This window comes from Ceratotherium simum, chromosome 3 (assembly GCF_057802395.1).
Source record: "Ceratotherium simum simum isolate JZ-2026a chromosome 3, ASM5780239v1, whole genome shotgun sequence".
NCBI lineage: Eukaryota > Metazoa > Chordata > Mammalia > Perissodactyla > Rhinocerotidae > Ceratotherium > Ceratotherium simum.
In genome coordinates this window covers 52,831,182-52,851,503 of record NC_141902.1, presented here as the reverse complement: position 1 = coordinate 52,851,503, position 20,322 = coordinate 52,831,182, and the positions used below count along the sequence as shown (strand labels likewise).

The 20,322-nt window shown below is 40.4% G+C and overlaps 1 protein-coding gene across 1 annotated transcript in view; it reads right to left on the bottom strand.

The window, feature by feature from the left end:
• Nucleotides 1-20,322, bottom strand: part of AQP9 (aquaporin 9) — a 44,305-nt gene that overhangs the window by 16,497 nt on the left and 7,486 nt on the right. Inside the window, exon 2 of the mRNA XM_004421625.3 lies at nucleotides 1,869-1,995. Within this exon, the coding sequence (XP_004421682.1) occupies nucleotides 1,869-1,995 (127 nt within the window). The remainder of the gene's footprint in view (nucleotides 1-1,868; nucleotides 1,996-20,322) is intronic.

The window sequence follows — 20,322 nt, the reverse complement described above, 5'->3', positions numbered from 1 at the left end:
GCCATTGTGTTGTCTTGGCCTGTTTCCAAAGCCACCAGTCCTCAGGGAACCTGAACAGCACTAGATTCCAAACAGAGATGGGGAGATAAGCTCTCTTTCCAACCCAATGCTAACTTTTATCAACCAAGCTCAGACACCGTTCTACTTGTGTTTTGGGGTCTCACTCTCTTGTAAACAATCTGGTCAGCTCCTGACCCTTACCCAGAAACAAGCTTTAGTGAAAACAGTCCTGTCAGTTCTGTCCCTCACCCCTCTGAGCACAGGGGCTTAACCCCAGTCCAGGGCCAGATGGGAAGGCTCCACCTCCTCGCTCTAGCTATGTTGGTAGGATCTGGGAACGATTTATCTTAAGCAAATATTTGACAATGTTCAATTTAGGGTGTTATGCAAGCGAAATACTCCAAAACCACATCTCCAGCTAAAATAATAGCTGAGAATATGCCCACATTTATAGTGCATGGTTTGTGGAAATCACACTTCTGTAAATGTAGTGGGAGCATGTAGGGGGTGGCAGCAGAGCATCCCGCATGCTTGCTCTAAGCCAGGACTGTGTTCTGCGTCTGGTGTCAGGTCCGCACTGTAATTAGGCCTTGGTACAGTCCAGCAGTCCCCTGGTTATTCTGATGCCCTAGGAAGGGAGTACGGTGCTGGGGTCACAGCAAAGGCTTGACAAGAGTGTGAACAGATACACTGCTCATGCCAAACAAATCACATACTATACAGTAATCTGTAACCCGGACTGCCCCAGGATCTGAGTCCGACTGTGATATGGAAAAGGTGCCAGCCAGCAAATGACTGTTCCAGGTGCCCAGCCCAAGGAGGCTCCCAGGGAGTCTGAGCAATCATTCTTCAGGGCTCCGATGACAGCATTTGTCACCAGGACAGCCAGCTTAACTGCAGGATCCTCCGGCAGGACTCTTCTGCCCAAAGGCCCTGCCTGGAATGCCCTTCTCATAATAGACCATTCGAAATATTGTGTAATATTGGGGACATGAGCTTTGCAGTCACATAGATCTGGGTCAAATCTTTGCTCTGCCTCTTTGGTAAAGAGGGACTTTTTGTCCCGATGACAGCTGTGGGACTTCCAGCAATTTATTTAATCCCACGTAGCTCCAGTTTTCTCTGTAAAATGGAGACAATAATACCCGCCTCTGAGTGCTGCTGTAGAGGAGAGACGAGATGAAGTATGTGCAGCACCAGCAGTGTCCAGCATCACCAAGAGTCTTGCCTTAGACTTTCAAGCACCTAGACCAGGTTGCTGAAAGATTCCGAGTGCCTTTGGGAACTGGATCATTTCCACATCAACTTCTTCCTAAGTTTCCAGACTGCATTAAATATCATCATTTCATTTTGCTTCTCAGAACCTTGAGAATGGCTTCTCATCAACCCACCTCAGGGCAGAATTAGACCAAGACCTTTCGGATCAGACCTGCACTTCCGTGAAAGGACTAGCCATTTTGCAATGACCTAGACTCTCTCTGATGGCTGCGGATCGAGGTCTAGGGACTCGCCTCTGTTGAAGTGATCTTCACTGGGCTATTCACAGAGTATCTGGGAAACAGTTTCCCAACATGGGGTAGAACAAGTAAAAGATCATTTTGACAGATGAAGAATATGATGCAGTGGTCAGATTTAGGAATCAGCCAGTTCTGAGTTCTAACCCCCATCTCTGTCTCTTGCTAAATGTTGCCTTTGCCCAAGTCGTTAACTATTTGCTGGCCATTTTAATATATCATCTATAAAAACAGAAGCAAATACATATTCCTGCAGGAGTGATATCTGAATAAACTAAAGACTGGAGAGCAGCCAGCACTATTCTAGCACACTGCAATGAGTTAATAGTCCCCATTATTATTTCTATTGCTTACCAGAGACACCTCCAGTCACATAAATGGCCATTACAACTGCTGATGCAAATCCAACATTGATAGTGACAATTCCTCCAAAATGTCCTCGACTGAGGATAGCTTGGGCAACAGAGCCACATCCAAGGACCTAGAATGAGAAGAAACTCAACAAGTAAGTGGCAGTGGCCACTGTTAAAGATAATGGATAGTCACAATAACAAGAAATATTTTTTAAGCAAAGTCCATGGATTGGGCTCTCTCAGGCTTCATACCAATCAAATTATAATGATCCACCTGCGTACAGATAGCAAAATGGTGGTCCCGAAACTGCATCTGGCTTACGGGTGAGTTTTGCTGGGCCTGCACAGTGTTAAAATTTGGCTACATTTATAATTTCGGTCTTGTCACATAATGATCCAGGTTTCTGGCTTTTATTTTAAGTTAAACTTTTTATTTTGAGATAATTGTAGATTCACATGAGGTTGTGAGAATCGACGCAGAAAGATCCCATGTACCTTTTACCCGTTGGTTCCTTTTCATCAATCAGAACATCTAGCAACCCACAGGAAAATAACTTCCTGGAGCAAAGTAGCAGGTGGCTGCTCCCCTTTAAACAGAGCATGTGCTCTCCCAAATGGCTCACTTTGCTTCGCTTCACTCATTTAGGTCTCCCTTCTGGCCCCTGTGGCATTTGGGTTTGAGATCCCTGCTCTAGAGGCTCCAGTATACACTAGATGAGACTCACAAACAATCACACACACATCCTACAAGTGGAAGGGCCATTTGTACCATATGCAGGGCCATTAGAAAGAGTGTGATGTGCAAGAAAACAAAGGAAACTGTGCGGGGGTAGAATTGGCAATCAAGCCCTCCTCATCCCAATGTCTTTTCTCCCTGGTGAGACTGTAGTTTCCTGGAGAGCAGAGGCTGCCAAATTTACTGCTTCTTGCATTTCCTATGGCACCAAGCACAATGCACAGCTGCACAGCTGTACAATGAAGGTGAAGTATGAGAGTGAGCCTTCGACAATATTCAGCTGGTGTAGGATGTTTTGGAGAATAGAATCAGTGTTCAGAAAGGTTTGGAATAAATATATTATGTTCTGTCCACTCAACAGAATACTATGCAGTCATAAAATAGAATGAGGAAGGTCTGTGTGTACCAAAGTAGAAAGATCCCCAAGGTATATTATTAAATTTAAAAAAGACGCAGAGCAGTGTTACAGTACACTGCCAATTGTATTAAAAATACATTATATATATTTCTTTTTATATGCATGGGCTATCTCCATGAATGCACAAGCAGTCGAAAGTGGAGTTGGACCCTGTAGGAGGAAACTTGATGGCCAGTACAGGTACTGAAAGAAAACTTTTCAGTGTGCGTGTGTGTGTGTGTGTGTGTGTGTGTATTTTTTTTTTTTAACCAAGTATCTTAGTTCATTTGGGCTGCTATAACAAAATACCACAGACTGGGTAGCTTATAAGCAACAGAGATTTATTTCTCACAGTTCTGGAGGCTGGAAGTCCAAGTCCAGGGTGCCAGCCTGGTCAGGTGAGGGCCCTCTTCCCGGTTGCAGATTGCTCTCTGTGTCCCTACATGGTGGAAGGGGTGAGCTAGCTCTCTGGGATGTCTTTTATGAGGGCACTGATCTCATTCATGAGGGTTCTGCCCTCACGACCTAATCACCTCCCACGGGGCCTACTTCCTAATACCATCACCGTGAGCATTAGGTTTTTAACAAATGAATTTTGGGGGAGACACAAACATTCAGACCATAGCATCATGTATTTCCTAATTGTTAAAAAATGGGTCCTATATATTCACTGAACAACCAATTGAAAACATTTAATTATGATCCATTAAAGAGCCATCTGGTGAAGGAAGGTTATTGGGAAAGACGGAACTGTTGCAGACAAGTTTGGTAGGAAAATAACAAGGCAACAAATGACCATCAGCCATCGTCATGCTGTGGTTTACAGACCTCGTGTGGTCCTGGAGGAGTAAGTTCTGGACTGTAGAATCGTTAGGTCATTACTCTTTGTGTGTCCAACTGGCCGAACTTTTTCTAGAATACAGAGTCCTGTTTGGGTTTCATTGCTACAGACCAACCAACTCGAGGGAGAGCTCAGCACCAAGTAATGAATATTATTTAAGGGTGTATGAGGAAAGATTTCAGAAAGAAATATATTTAAGAAAAAAGAAATTAAGAATGTGAACGCTTCTTTTCAGGAAGGAAGTCACCAGCTATTGTGTCTCTTCACAAAGGGATGAAAGGGAAGTCTGAAACTGAAATACGAGCGCTTGCACATAAACAATTTCCTGGTAGTGATGAATTAATTCTAAAGAGCTCTCCCAGGGCGCATTTGTGAGGTCTTCCAGAGACATATAATTTACAAACAAGGGATATTTAATATATATAGAATGATTTTGGTTTACTCCTTCCTGAAGACAGAGAAATTACCTAGATGATCTTTTAAGATCCCCTCCAGTCCCCAGTTCTAAGCTATATTGACTTGTCTTAGTTCTAACTGCTAGACAGCAGGGAGAAGTAGGCGGGCTTGACATCTCGAGGGAAGCACTCCACATCACACGCACACGGCTCTCTTGACTCTAATCACAGCCTTGGCTCCAGACCCTACACTGAGCACTAAATAAAGCTGCAGCAGGAACATGTTCCCTTCTCCCTTTTCAAAAAAATCCCCTAGGTCCATTGCATAGCCTACCAACTTCACCTAGACTTGACATTTTTTTTTCTAGAATCCCTACCCATTATAATAACTGTCAGAATTAAAACCACATTGGTATCTTTCTTTCTTTTTTTAATTTAGAGCCAAATAAATGCCCTGGGCACAAGCTAACCGGCATCTTGATAGCATCTTCTGAAAAGAAGAAAAAAATATTACTGAGATGACCTGATTTAGACAACCGGGAGGTTAGAAGAAATGCATCCAGACACAGGCCAGTCCTGAGCTATTACTGCTTTCTGAATAAGCATCTTCTCTCTTTTATGGTTTGATGTGCATGATGCACTTGTGCTAGTCCAGAGGGGTCACAAAAACTTTAAATGGCCTGAGTGGACCCAGGGAGGCCTCTGTCCTGTAAAATTTCACTATGATTAATACTCTCCTCTTCCACCCTAGATGCTGAATTTGCTTTTTTGTTCTTTTCTCGGGAAGGTAATCGATGCTGTGCACTGCAGGAAAGGAAGGACTTCCTTCCTTTGTGAGGACTTCCGTTACCCTCAGCAGAAATCGCTACTCAGAAGATTTCAGCCCAGATTTACACCATTGCTTCTTAATTTTTAAGTACATTTATTATAGCCTGAAAAGCAATGAGGAAGACAGGTAAACTGCCTACTAGTATCTTCCCTCGCCTGACTCCTTCCACCCACATTCACAGCACCAGGGAAGCAGATCTTAGATATTCGAAAGTATCATGGTCTGATTGCTAGGAAATTGGTCCTCCACTCTAGTTTCCTTCTTCTGTGTTCCCAGTGTAAGTGTTTTCCTTAAAAGATGAGAGAACTGTTCTTTATGGTATTACTGATAAAATTTCCAACATGATTCCGTGCTCTAACCTTTAAGAACCACTAACTGTTCCTCTTCTTAGACACAGAAAGAGCCTAATATCATATGCATCCTGTCTCAATTTTCCTGGTGTCCCGGTCTAGAAAGCTTTTTGGGACTCATCACCCTTTCATATTCTTCTCACCAAATCTACCCTCTCTTCTCTGAAATTCAACTGTACTGTCTATAGTATACAATTAGTACTTAGTTGTTTTCCAAGAGCCTGATCTTGATTTTCTTACCTAGAAAACAATCTCTAAAATTCCTTCCCATACTAACAGCCAATAATATGCTGATCTATTCTGTTTTATTCTGTTCCCTTGGGTGTTGTGTTTCTCACATCCACCACCCTCTCCTCCTCTGCAGGCCGTCTACAGACCTTCAAGGTCTCTTCCACCTTCTTGTCAGGATCCAGCACCTGCTCAATCTAGGCTGCTTTCTCCAGCAGAGTTAGTAAAATCACAAAACCGTGTAGGGGAGGGAGGGTACTACAAAGCCATGGACCTAGTCTTCGCTGTGCCCCCAAAGCTCTTCATTCTTCTCTCATTCATATTCTCCCAATAGTGTCACCAAGCCTTCTCTTCTCTCATCAGCTGAAGGCACCCAACCCCTTTCTGCAAATAATGCCACCTTCTCCTTGTCTTGGCACCTATAAGTGGCCTTGAAGATAAATGGCAATTCAGAATATCACATAAGCATTGTGTTCCAGTTACTCAGTGCTACGTAACTACCCCCAAAGTTAGTAGCTTAAAATGATAACATTTATTTTGCTTGTGAATATGCGATTTGGGCAAGGTTTGGCAGGGTATCTTATCTCTGCTCCATTTGGTGTCAAATGTGATGGTTCAAAAAGTTGGAGGATTGCAATTATCTGAAGGCTCACACATTCACATGTATAGTGGTTGATGCTGGCTGTCAGCCAATGCCTTAGCTGGGGAGTTAGCCAACACAACTGGCCTTTCAGTGGGGCTTAGCTTCTTCACAACATGGTTGCTGAGTTCCAAGGGTGAGCACCATATAGGCTCCAGAACCAGCATTCTTAAACCCTGCAGCACACTACCTCTCAGCATAGCACTATGTTGGTTCTAAACTCAATAGCACACAAACTACAACATCCTAAATAGGTGTTAACCTGGCCCACGTTGATTACCTTTAGGGATAGGGAGCTCATTACCACATCAGGCAGCTTGTTCTATACATTTTTGGTGTTCTAGTGATTGGGAAAGCCTTCCTTATAGGAAGTTGGAGTCTTCTTTCCTGTAACTTTTGCCGTTAGCTCCTGGCCCACTCTTGGGACCATGGAGAAGCTTCTTTCACATACCAAGCATTCCAATGAGTGGAGAGAGCATAATGTCCTCCCTGAGTTCTTTTCTCCTAGATATCTGTCCCCTCATCTTTGATCCCCGGGGCTCCTCAGATTCTCAGCGAGTCTCACCTGGATAAGCTCTAGGTTGTCAGCATCCCTCTTAAGACACAGAGCCCAGAAATGGACACAATCCTCCCATACTTATGCATCATATTATGACGTGGTAATTAATCACTTACCTTCTGCTCGTTGCTTCTATTGCCATCTAGTGGGGCACTTAGCCACAGGGTGTAATTGAACTGTTCCTGTATCTATGCCTACTTTCCCCAATTTTATAAGAAGATACTCAAGATCAAGTATTAAACTCCTTTGTCTCTGTAATAGCATGTAGTATATTGAAGGCAATTAAATAACCAGATCCCAGGTGTTATTTCCAGGTATGACAGTTGGTGTCTGTGTAAATGAACATGTTACTTTTCAGTCTCAGCTTGTTCATCTATTGAAGGGAATAATAATACCTGCCAGGCTGTTGAGTAAAGGTTCAGATGGGGGAACATTAATGAAGGCACTATTTCAACAACAAAGAGCAATAATAACTGCAGCTATTATTGCTTTTAGTATAAACTCGAAAGGAAAACCCCAATTCAGAGTGAATAAGTTAAGACAAAGGGATTCATGATCTTAACCACTAACTCACTGTCTGGCAATAAAAACAGGAGAGAAAACACATCTATGACAGATTTTCGAAATAGTTACTGTTTCATTCCTAGTCATGTGATCAAAATCTGCAGGGAGTGGGAAGCTGCAAGACCCACAAGTTGTTTTGTCTTTCTCCAAAGACGAGTCATTTCATAGTTGGTGAGGTTTATTGCTTTTGGTAGGAAAGCAACACTAGAAAAGAGGAGAGAGTACATACTGTTGTTGTTATCAGGTTCCATGCATGGCAGGAGCAGGAGAAAGAATTTCAATGGAAAAGAAAGACACTTGAAAGGCAGAATTCCTACAAAAGATTGATTGCTGAGTGAGGTACCCCCATATCCTTCCCAATCACCCAGGCCAAACATTCTGGAATCATTTGGTATTCCTTCCCCTTCTCTCCCTTGGCCACCCATAGCCAATCACACCCAAATCTTGCTTAGCCTTCTCCTGCAGCCTGCAACCAGTATCCCATCTCCAGTGTCTCCCCCTCCAGTGTCTCCCATGCCAGATGAAGCACAACTTATACACTGCCCCTCCATTGCTCAGGAAGTGCCAGCACAAACTCCTCAACCTGGTACGGAGGGCTCTCCAGTGCCTTGCCTCATGATCTCCTGCCACTTTTGCCCAGTATTCTTCAGCATAAATCTTCTGCGTCAGCCAGGCTGGCATCCTAATCACTTTGAGTCCTCTGGGCTCATTACACTCATTCCCACCTCTACACACCTGCTCACGCTATATCCTTTCCCTGCACCTTCTCCAACCAAACCCAATCTATTCTTAACGCTGAGCTAAAATCCTACCTTTCCCGTAGGGCTTTCTCTGATGACTTAAGCCCTCAGAGGCCTCCTCTGCTTCTTTTATCATGTCTTTACCATGTCATTTCATTATATTCCACCTTGCCTTGTGCCACCCCACCAAGACCATAATGTCCACCAGAGCAACTCATGCTTCTTTATATTCCATGCTCAAACAATAGATGATGGAAGATATTAAAATATCTAAACACAAGTAGGAAACAAATCCTGTGTAAATGCATTTTCAAGAGAAAGAGATCGTTTGGGGGTAGGATGTGAAAAGCAGGAGGTGTAATTTCTAAGAAGTATCAGCTGGGACTGCTGGGAAGTTCCCAGTTGAGCCATGACCCTTATGACGGGCTAATTACTGGACACAATAATAACAATACAAACTCAATAATAAAACCTAATGTGATGAAGTGAGTATTGTGAACTGAAATGCTGAGGATGGGGAAAAAGAATAACAAACCCACAGATTTTATTTCATTTGACCCCTCTCAAATCTCTTGCACATCCTTTAAAGTGTAAACCAAGATATTCCTAGCACAGTACGTGGTACATAACAGACACTCAGTAAATATTTGTTCAGTGAATATGTAAAAACTGAGCCCTTTCAGAAAAGCAGTAGTTAATGAAGGTTAGGAATTCCTTAGTACAATGTTTGCAAATGCATCCAATCTGCAGCCAAGGATCACCAGGGAACGTTGCAATTATTGCAAGGGGTCTGTAATTTTTTGTGCACATCAATTTTGTCCAGAGAAGAGAAAAATAACATGTCTTGTATCTACCTTTTGTGGTTCAGTATTTTCAGAATTAATGGACACTAAAAGAACAGTCTCTATCCTACGGAGTTCTCGAAACTTTCTGAAGTTGAGAGGAGCTCCCTGGGAAACGCTGTCATGGACTTTGGAATAAAGACTGTGTGAGATGTGTACTGTCTTTACTCATCTGTTGCAGGTAGTGAGAATAAAGGAATACAAATATCAGCTCCTGTCTATTTGGTGTGAGCTTTGCGACAGGTTCCACGCTAAGTGTCTTACCTGTATTGCCTCATCATTATCCCATTATTAACTTATGATCACTCTGGGAGGGAAGTATTATTATCTCCATTTCATGATGAGGAAATGAGGCTGAGAAAGGCCATGCAATTTGCCCAATGTTACATAATAAAAACAAAGGAGACAGAACCAGGATTTGATTTCAGATCTGTCTTGTCAGAGGCCTGTGCTCTTAACTATTGCACATTGGGTGGAGCAAGAGGTCATTGGAAGCAACCAATGCCCCCAAGAATTCATGGAAATTCTCAGGGAGAACACCGGGGTTCCACAGGATGTGGGACGGGGCACCCGTTTTCCTATCTGCATGTTGAAAGTAAAGGGATGTCTCAGAATGTTGAAGGACTTGGAGACCCCAGGCAGCAGCCATCTGTTACAAATCTACCCATACAATGGCCTCGCTGTAAACCACGTACATCAGTCCGAGGAGAAAGGACTGAGGATGAAGCTCATTTGGGAGCCTCCTTGTATGCCCTGGTCTTTGTGCCAGGACAAGTGGCTTTTCTGGTGACAACAAATGTAGTCACTCTGGTTCAGAAAAATACCCAATACTTGTGCTTTTTCACCAAAGCTTCCCACAACCTAGAGAAAAATCCTTTTCAGCCCCATTTCCCTTCCTTTCTCAGAGATCAACAAGATACATAGGTGATTAAGTACAGCTTTTTCAATTTATGCAAAACCTGTTTTATTGGTTTCTATTTGCTTTATTTCTAGCTCTCCTTACATTGACAACTTCCACGAGATGACCAAGGGCTCACCAGGGAAAAACCAGACCTGAAGGCAGAATTAAACTCTTTCCTCTCCTGTTCTGTCTTGCTATCTCCTTTCCTCATGGTGTCTCCCAATCTTGTGGTCATCAGCAGAAGGCACACTCATTCCCCTAACACTGATCAAACCTGCCTAACACTGGGCATGAGTGCGCTGAGACAATGGTTGGGCAGGCCTTTTCCACACTGATGAACCACACCCGTGAGCCACACAGATTTCTTATGTCACTGGCCAGCATTTGGGGGACTTATTAGCATTCATAGCTATTCTCATCACCAAGACCCTAGAAGTCAAACAATTCCCTCACCCCTGCCTGTGTCCTTAGTACCTTTGGTTGAATCCGAGTCAAAGAAGAAACCCCAGTGGTCATTCTAAAATCCCCCAATACCTCCAAAGCTCACTGGCTAGTATTTATTGTTGTTCTTTTAAAAACTTTTATAGGAAGACTAATATCCTCTTTTAATCCAGGAGTGCCAGTTTGGGGCACATTTGCTATGCATCACGTGGGCAGCAACAATGCGACCCAAGACCATGAGTCATGTTGACTGTTTTTCTTGTACGTTGCTGCAGGTCGGCTTGGAAATAGGTAAGGAATGTATTTTTAACAAAAAATATCCTCCAGTAAACAACTTGTCATTCAATGATGCAAATGTTCATAAGACATAATTCAACATTAAAAGAGGATATCTATGGCAATACTTGTATTTTAAACAAACTGATTTGTCTTGTATATATGTGTGTGTGTGTGTCAGATATGTATACACACAGACACACACACACAAATATATATATATGCTATAAATACTCTCATTTAGTCCTCATAATAACCTGAGGGGGAGGAAAAGTCTGCTGTTTTATCTAAAGTTACCTTGGGATAAAGAAATTAAGTAACTTACCTGAGGACATACAGCTGGTGAAAAGCTCTTTTTGAACCTAAAATTAATGTTTGTGTCTAAAGTTTGTGTTCCTTCACTTACACTAAACTGCCCTCAATTGTGCTGCAGCCAAGTAAGCAATTTGTCCAGATTTGTGCTTTAGAAGTCATTCAAAAAGTCAAATTATAGGAAACTAAGATCCCCAAATCTACAAGTACCTCTAAATGGGATTTGGCATTCACTCAGCCATTCCCTCCTTCCTTCCTTCCTTCATTCCTCCATGTGTATGTACATTTGAAAGTTCTAAGTGCCTGGTGGTAGCAGGAGTGCAAACAGTCAGACCCAGGTCCTCTGAGACCTCATGGACCAGTAGGAGAGGGAAGATGGCTGATATCTGGTAAGAATCACAAGAAAAATAGGGAGGAAGAGATGAACTGCCATTTAATGTTATAAGCTTGTTTTTAATGAATGGCTTAAGCATTTATGCCTAGAGAAAGTATACATGGAGATGCAGTTTTGTAATTCAGCCTTACTAACTAAATGATGGCCATTTTGATATTTAAGTCTCCCCAAATTCTTGGAATCATTTGATAAATATCTAAAATTGTTGAATCACCTGATATAATATATTAAATCTGAGATGTATTAATATAATCACATGAGTGTATAACAGATTGGCCTAATGAGGAACCAGATTAAGATGATTTGAGATCAAGATTCTCTTCTGATATTGCCTGAAATAAAAATGGTTTTCACACTATTGCCTCAACCAGTTTAACCAGGTGGTAGGATGGGAAAAGAAAGAACCACAATCTTGCACACAGGAATTTGACTTCCAGTAGCCAGGACTCCGGTAAACAGATGATGTTGAACAGAAGGCGTAGACCCTCACGATCTCTCCATTTACCCTTTACTGGTGAGAAAATTTTGTCTTTGTAGAATGTGGTTAAGGACACCTTCAGAGCAGAGTCACAAACTGGTAGTCCATGGCTGAGGACGGCCTATGAGTAGGATTGATCCATAGATGTCTTGTTTGACACACATGGTAATTTTTTTTCAATTTTGGAAAATGTTGCCAGTATTTAAAAATGGAAAAATTATACATAGAACTCTGGATTTCTGACCATTCTTGAAAAATTGGAAAATCTGATAAAGGCTTAGCCCATTCCTGCTCAGTCGTAGTGGAGAGGGTCTAGATAGGACATGCCCCTAAGATAGGGCATACACTGTCCACTTCCCCCCAACCCCACCACCTCCACTTCACTTATATGTAACATGCCTGGTTGCAATAGGCTTTGGGGATATTCACTCCCCTCTTAAGAGAAACCCATTTAGCTTTTGGTGCCAGTGACTTCCTGGCCCCACAATACCATGGTTATAAGATACCTGGGCTGAGATGCAGCACAGCCTCCCAGTTCCTGGAGGAAGGATCCGTGGCTACCTTCAAATGAAGGTCTGGCCACAGGCAAAACTTTACCTAAGGTGGTGGAGATAGAGAGACCAAAAAAGACAGTCCCCATCCTTGAGAAGGACTTTGGGGCTTGCCAGAGGTCCCCTTCCTCTGGTAAACATTTTGCTTTTTGTAATTGGAGAGGAAGGAAAGCAAACGCCAATCTGTCAGTACAGCTTTCTCTGCAAACCGTGGCCCTCCAGGCCATGCTGTAGGTATGTGTTACCCGAAGTCCACATCCTACTCCACCTGTCTACATATACCTATTTAGTTTATGTGACCATATCCACTGGAACATGTAGTGATAATAGTAACAACAGCAATAACAACTAATATTTATTGAGTCCTTTTCATGAACTAAGCACGTTCCATACATTAGCCCATTAATCCTCATAACGACCCTGTGAGTTAGGTTCTCTTATTGTCTCCGTTTTACAAATAGGGAAATGAAGCTTAAAGAGGTTAAGAGGTCAAGAGAATTTCTCACATTCACACGGGTAGTAAGTGATGGGGCTCGGGTCTGACTGCACATAATTTTGACAGCTGGAGGGGTGAACAAGCAAACATTTATAGCATGTACTCCGTGGGCCAGGCACTCTCACGTATATTGCATCCATTATTCCTCCCAATACTGAATCCCCGTTTAAAAAGTGGAAGACTGGACAACTTGACAAAATTCATACAGCTAACAAGTGGCAGAATCCGAATCTGGAGCCAGATTTTCTGTTTCCCAGCTCTGTATTTCCCCTCTGACAACTGCTGCTGTCTCGGTGGGTCTACTTGTTCCCTTTATTAGGACAGAATGATATTCATGCATGGCTTTCCAGTCAGTTAGTTTTCCAATTGAAAATAAAACTTTCTCAGTCATAACAAAGATAGTCACAAAGAACCAAGACTGAAACCTGGACGTTCTGGTTAAAAATAAAGTATGTGGTGACATACAGCCTGAGGGAAAATCGGGAGGACGTCAATCACCCCTCTAGAACCAGCTGTACTTGAAAAGAGATGATATTAGGCCAGGCTCATAAAAAGAAGAATCTGAGATTTGAGAACCAGGTGAATGGGCAAATGGCCAACCAAGAGACTACTAAGACCCGACTTGGACCTCAGAAATGAAAGGTGATTTTTGCTGTTGGTTAGTGAAATACCAGTGGCATAGCTTTCAGCATCACAGCAACACGCAGCTGCCACAGTATGACAATCAACAGATGGGTGGTGTGGTTCCCTGACTGGGAAATGAACCCAGACCATGGTGGTGAGAGCACCAAATCTTAACCACCAGACCACTAGGGCTAGCAGTTAGAAAACTGTTTAAACTCCATTATTTCTGCTAGGCTGAAAAAGAACAATGCTGTCCTTTTCTGACCTACGCCAGACATTCACATCCCTCAACTCATCCCAAATAATGCTAACTTGGACAAGAATCTGATCATAATCCCAGGGCCAGGGTAAGAAACTAAGCATTTACTTATTAAGGTGTGTGTATGCATATGAAGATAACCATGGATCTGAGTGTGCTGGGTGTGGATGGGGGTTGCTGAGGACAGTTCTCTCTTAGTGAAGTGGCCAAACAATGTCAAGTATACCTTGAGTCACTCTCAATCTGGAAGATCTCTGAAGATGGAGATGTTCTGGGGGCTGGTTTGTTTCTTAGATTCATTCCAGGGCCTGCAATTCCCTAAGTATGTTCCATAGACCATCAGTTCCATAAGATGCTCCTCAAAAAAAAGGGATTTGTGGTCAAGTAAGTCTGGGGCCAGCTATACATTCTAGTCTCCTCTTAGAAAATCACAGTGAACGTTAAAGGCTCTGATAATTCCTGCAGTTGAGAAAACTACTTATCTTGATTTAAACCAGTGTTTCTTAAGCATATTTGGGAAGGATAGCATATTTTCTTTCACTTAATTCTTATTTGCATTTCATGGAACTAGTGTTCTTCAGAACACATTTTGAGCCACTCTCTAAAACACTTGGAAGAGACAAATTCCACTCAGTGAGCTCTTTTATGGAGAGAAGGAAGATGAAGAAAATATACACGAACCTGTAAAATTTTTTAAAATACAAAGAATATACAGCAAAATATAATAAAATCATCTCTTTATCACTCTAGCTTTCATATTTTATTCTCCACAGATAACTAGTATCAATACTTTCTGGTATATTCTGTCAAAAATACATGATGTGTGTGTGTGTGTGTGTGTGTGTGTTTATGCAAATAGGAGTATCTTATACATACCATCTTCAGCCTGCTTTTTCAATTTAACAGTTTAGAGAGTCTATCCATATCAGCATATAAAGATTGGCTTTATTATCTTTAACAGCTACACAAGAGTCCATTGCATGGATACACCCCAATTTCTTTAACCATTCACCTATTGATAGAAGCATAGGTTTCTGGGAGGTTTCCTCCTAAGAAAGTCTAAACTTTCAAACAGAGACTAAGGTATGTGGGCTGATTCTAGGCTGAGAGGGACTAGGCCCTCAAGTCCTTTTTGGTCTTGACTGGCCATGCCAGGCCTGTGTCCTAGCATGATCAGCCAATCTATCAAGATGGAGAAGGGAGCAGCACATTTCGTTGGCATATTTTCTCTGAAAGCATTTGCAGTCCTACCTCAGACATGAAATAAGGTGCTCACTAGATGTAGAGAGTAACCTTCACTGCTGCGCTGTGTAGCATTTTGATCAGTTCTATTGGTTATCTCACTTTTCTGAGGCTTCTCTTCCTCACACTCCTTCACTTTATGCCATATCTTCATCATAAGGCTGATGAGTAAAGAAGAGCCAACTTCTGTTCTCATTACTATGTTCCCCTTTCTGGTCAATTAATGAGAACATGTTGCAATGGACTTTGTCACTAAAGAAAAACTAACCGAACCCACTTCTGGAAAGTAGAAAACAAAAAACTTCCCCTTTGAAAATCAATGACAATAGCTAGTTTTCTGGGTCAAAATGAAAACTCAGGGATCAAAAGCACAGTTCTCTTGGGCACAATCAAGTTTGGCTTTAGGAGTCTGCAGCCCTTAGATCAGCGACCCAGAACAGACTTTTCTCTCCAGGTTCTTTGGAACTCTGAAATTTCCCACACTAGTCTGGCCCTTCATATTTACAGCCGATGAGAGGAAGCCTGCAGGAAAGCCTTCCTTCAGCTGATACTGACTCAGGGTCTAAGGACTTGAAGAGAACCAGCCTCATCTGAAGAAAGTATGGGATTTCCTAGTGATTTACGATCACACAACCCATGTGGGAGAAAGAGAGCAGAGAGTCATTCTTTTGGGAGAGAGGTCTTCAACCTAGCACATGCATTCATCAATCTTCTCTTTTCAGTTTTCCGCTTCACAATAATCAGTTCTGGTTGTTGATATACCTGGGCAACCTAGCAGAAGCAAATGCAAACCTGTTTTGAAGAACAAATCCAAGGTTCAGGCCATATGGAATTCTCACACTGAAAAATAAATCTTCCAGAAGAGCTTATGCTACAAATTTACAAAATACTAAAGGAAATGTTCCTTTGTGAATGAGAGTGAGTAGATAAAATAAGCAGGATGATTAGCTCTCCCAAAACTTGAGATGACAGAATAATCATAAAATACCATAAATATATTAGACTTCAGTGAGTTAAAGAGATAAAAGAAATAAACACATAAGAAGAGAAAAGAAAAGCAATTAGGAAAAAGAACCTAATAGAACTTCTAGAAATGAAAACATGTTAATGAAACTAAAAACATAATGAATTTGTTAAACAGAAGATTAGATACAACTAAATAGGGAATTACTGAACTGGAAGATAGATTTGAGACAGCTACACAAAATTCAGCATGGAGAGATTAAGAGATAGAAATATGAAAGAATGGTTAAGAGACATAAGGAAAAAAGTGAGAGGGTCAAGTGTATATACAAATATAATATAACAGGAGTTCTAAAAGGAGAAAATAGAGAGACTGGGGGAGAGGAAAGGCAATAAAGCTGAAAGAATTTCCCAGAACTGATGAAAATTACAAATCTTTATATTAAAGATGAACAATGAATCCTGAGCACTACAAATAAAATAAGTTCACCCCTAGTCATAATATAGTGAAGTTTCAGGGGAAAAAAAGAGAGAAACTCTTAATAGTAACCAGAGAAACACAGATTATTAAGGACAAAAATTAGAACAACAACAGACTTGTCAACAGCAACAATAGAGAGGTTGAGATGGCACCTGCAAAATGCCAAGCAAAAACAATCAATCTAAAATTTATCAGCCAATTTATCATTGAACCTTGAGGGTGAAAGAAAGGCATATTTAGGCAAAGACTGAGAAAATTTATCCCTCACATACTCTTCCTGAAAAATTTTCTAAAGAACTTACTGCACAAAGGAGATTGCACCTAAAAGAAAGTAGCAGATGTATGCAGTAATGAATAGCAAATAGATTGGTACATAACAGTAAATTTAAATGTGTTCACTATTAAAAACACCTAGAATAATAATGAAGGTAGAATTTAACTATTACATAATAATGACATGTAAGATGGAGTGGCTGATTACAATTAGGATTTTTTAAAGTTTTTGTGTTGTTCAGAAGGAAAAAGATGCTGATTCACTTTAAACTTTTTAACTCAACAATACATTTTTCTTTTTTTTTCTTTTTTTTTGTGAGAGATCAGCCCTGAGCTAACATCCGTGCTAATCCTCCTCTTTTTGCTGAGGAAGATTGGCTCTGAGCTAACATCTATTGCCAATCCTCCTCCTTTTTTTTTCCTTCCCCAAAGTCCCAGTAGATAGTTGTATGTCATCGTTGCACATCCTTCTAGTTGCTGTATGCGGGATGCGGCCTCAGCATGGCCGGAGAAGCGGTGCGTCGGTGCGCACCCAGGAGCCGAACCCCGGGCGCCAGTAGCAGAGCCGCGCACTTAACCGCTAAGCCACCGGGCCGGCCCAACAATACATTTTTTAAAAGATGTAAGGGTAAACACTCAAGGAATAGAAAGAGCTAGTAGAGGAGAAATAAAGAAAACTGATGGACTCAATGGCAGGATATGAGAAAGGTCGAAGGAGAAACAACTGAGCGGACAACAAAGAAATCACATGAAAGATTAAAAAGAGGATGGGGCCGTCCCAGTGGCGTAGCGGTTAAGTTCACTCCCTCCGCTTCGGCAGCCTGGGGTTCTCAGGTTCGGATTCTGGGCACAGACCTACACACCGCTCATCAAGCCATGCTGTGGCGGCATCCCATATAAAGTAGAGGCAGATGGGCACTGATGTTAGCCCAGGGCCAATCTTCCTCAGCAAAACAAGGAGGATTGGCAACAGATGTTAGCTCAAGGCTAATCTTCCTCAAAGAAAAAGAAAATTAAAAAGAGGACATCATCTCATGTACAGTAGAGATTTTAAAAACCATAAGCAAATACTATGAAAAATCCTTTCAAAATTATTGCTTTCACTGTGTTAATTCGAAAGTATTAACCATTTTGAAACACTAAATTTGAAAACATAAATAGAGTACAGTTCCCAGAAAGAAATATAAATTGCCAAGATGGAATTAAGAAGAGAAAATCTAAATTAGACCTGTAACTTTTAGAGAAATCTTCTCTGGCACACACCTTTCTTTCTTCACACCCTTTTTCAGGACACGTGCTAAGTAATCTTCAAGAAACAGATAATCCTCATTTTATACCAAGTGTCCCAGAAAATATAAAAAGAGAGAAAGAACTCCAATTCATCTCAGGGGGCTAATATGAACTGGTAATAAAACTAGACAAGGAAAACATAATAACAAGAAATTATAGCCCAAATCCTTAATAAAACATTGCAAACTAAATGCTGCATGACTAGGTGGGGATTAATCTCAGGAATGTAAGGATGATTTAATGACAGAAATATTTTTCAACGTAATTTTCTTCATCAACAGATAAAAAGGGAAACTCATATGCTTATCTCAATAGATGTAGAAAAGGTATTTTTTAAAAACTCAACAATAATTGTTAGTGAAAGTTTTAGTAAATGAGGAATAGACAGACATTTCCTTACTCAAATCAAGAGTGTCTACCAAAAACCTACAAGAATTATCACATTTAACGGTAAAACATTAGAAGCAGATTCTTTAAAGTAGGGAATAAAACAAGAGTGCCACAATTATAGCTTCTAATAATATAGTACAAGAAGTTTTAACCATGATAATAACACAATAAGAAGAAACTAAATATTTAAGTTCCAGAAAGAAAGAAAATAAAAACTCTATATTCTCAGGAAAAAAATATCTTCTGTGTCATCACAGTCCAATAGATCATTTTGCAGTGAAAGAAAAGTTCTATATCTGTGCTGTCCAATATGGTAGCCTGTAGTCATATATGCATCTTGAGGGCTTTAAATAGGACTAGTAAGACTGAGGAACTAAAGTTTTTATTTATTTAAGTTTAATTTTAACTTAAGTAGCCACATATGGTTTGTGGCTATCAGATTTGACAGCCCTAATCTACACAGAATATCCAAGATAAGCTGTAAATTCATTTGAATTAATAAGTGAATTACCAAGTTTGCTGAATACAAGATCAGCAAACAAAAATCAATGTTGTTCCTAAACTCTAATTAGAAAATATAATTTTAAAAAGGTACCATTCACAATAGTAATAATAACCTAAGGTACCTAGAAATATATCAAACAAAGATATATATGACTAACACAAAGTAAATTATAAAACTTTAAAAAAGAAATATAAAAGCAGATCTACAAATGAATAACTAATCACAAATAAGAGTCAATGTTTTAAAGATATCAGTTCTATTCAGAATAACATATAAACTCAATGCAGTTCCAGTCAAAACCCCTACAGGGTATTTATGGAACTCAATAAACGGATCCTAAAATTCATGTGGAAGAATAAAAGCCTAAAAATAGCCAAGATAATATTGGTTATTGTATAGCAATAACCATATATTGTATAGCAATTGTATAGCAATATAGCAATATTGCTAATAATATTGAAAAAATAATAAGGCAGGAAAATGCCAGATAATAAAAATTATTTGGAAAGTGATTATAACAAAAATATGTGACATTTGTGCAGGTTTGGAGAGAGAGATCAATGGAACTGAATAAAGTCTAAATATCAACCATACATATATATGAACTGGTGTATGATAGAGATGTCATCACAATCAGTAGAGAGAGGATAAACTGGTCAAAAATGGTACTGGAACAACTGGCTATCCTTCCAGATATAGATAAAAGACACCTACTCTACATTATATGCCAGAATTAACTCGAATGACTTAAAGACCTAAATATGAAAAGCAAAATATTAAACTGTAATAAGAAAACACAAAATATCTTTACTGTCTGGATTTTAAATAAATACCAATGTCCTGTAACCAAAGAAAAAGTAAACAAAAAAACCCCACAAAACAAAAAAAACCACAAAATGTGCAGAGGATATGAACAGGCAATTTACAGAAGAGGAAATCTAGTTTCAGTAAACATGAAAAGATGATCAACTACACCGGGAATTCATTAACACTACTAGTGAAATTCTATTTCCTATATGTCAAGTGGACAAAAATATAAAAGTTGGATAATATCAAGGGTCAGTGAGTACGTGGAAAACGGGAACTCATATGTTGCTGCTGGTGCTATTAATTTGAAACCACTTTGGAGAGCAATTTTCCGATACATACAAAGTTGAAGATACACATGCGCCAGGGCCACCAAACCCACTTCTAAGTATACACTCAGGAGAAGCTCTGGAACATGTGTACAAGGAGACAAGCACAAAGATGTTCATTGCAGCAGTGTTGGTAATTACGAAAAACTGCAAACAACATAATGGTTTATGTGGGGAATGGATGTATAAACCTGCCATACCACACAACAGTTAAAATGAATTATCTACGTCTACATGTCCCCAAATAGATAAATCTCAAAAAGTGTCTTTGGGGGAAAATCTCAAATTGTAGAAGGTATGCAAGTTATGAAGCCATGTTTGT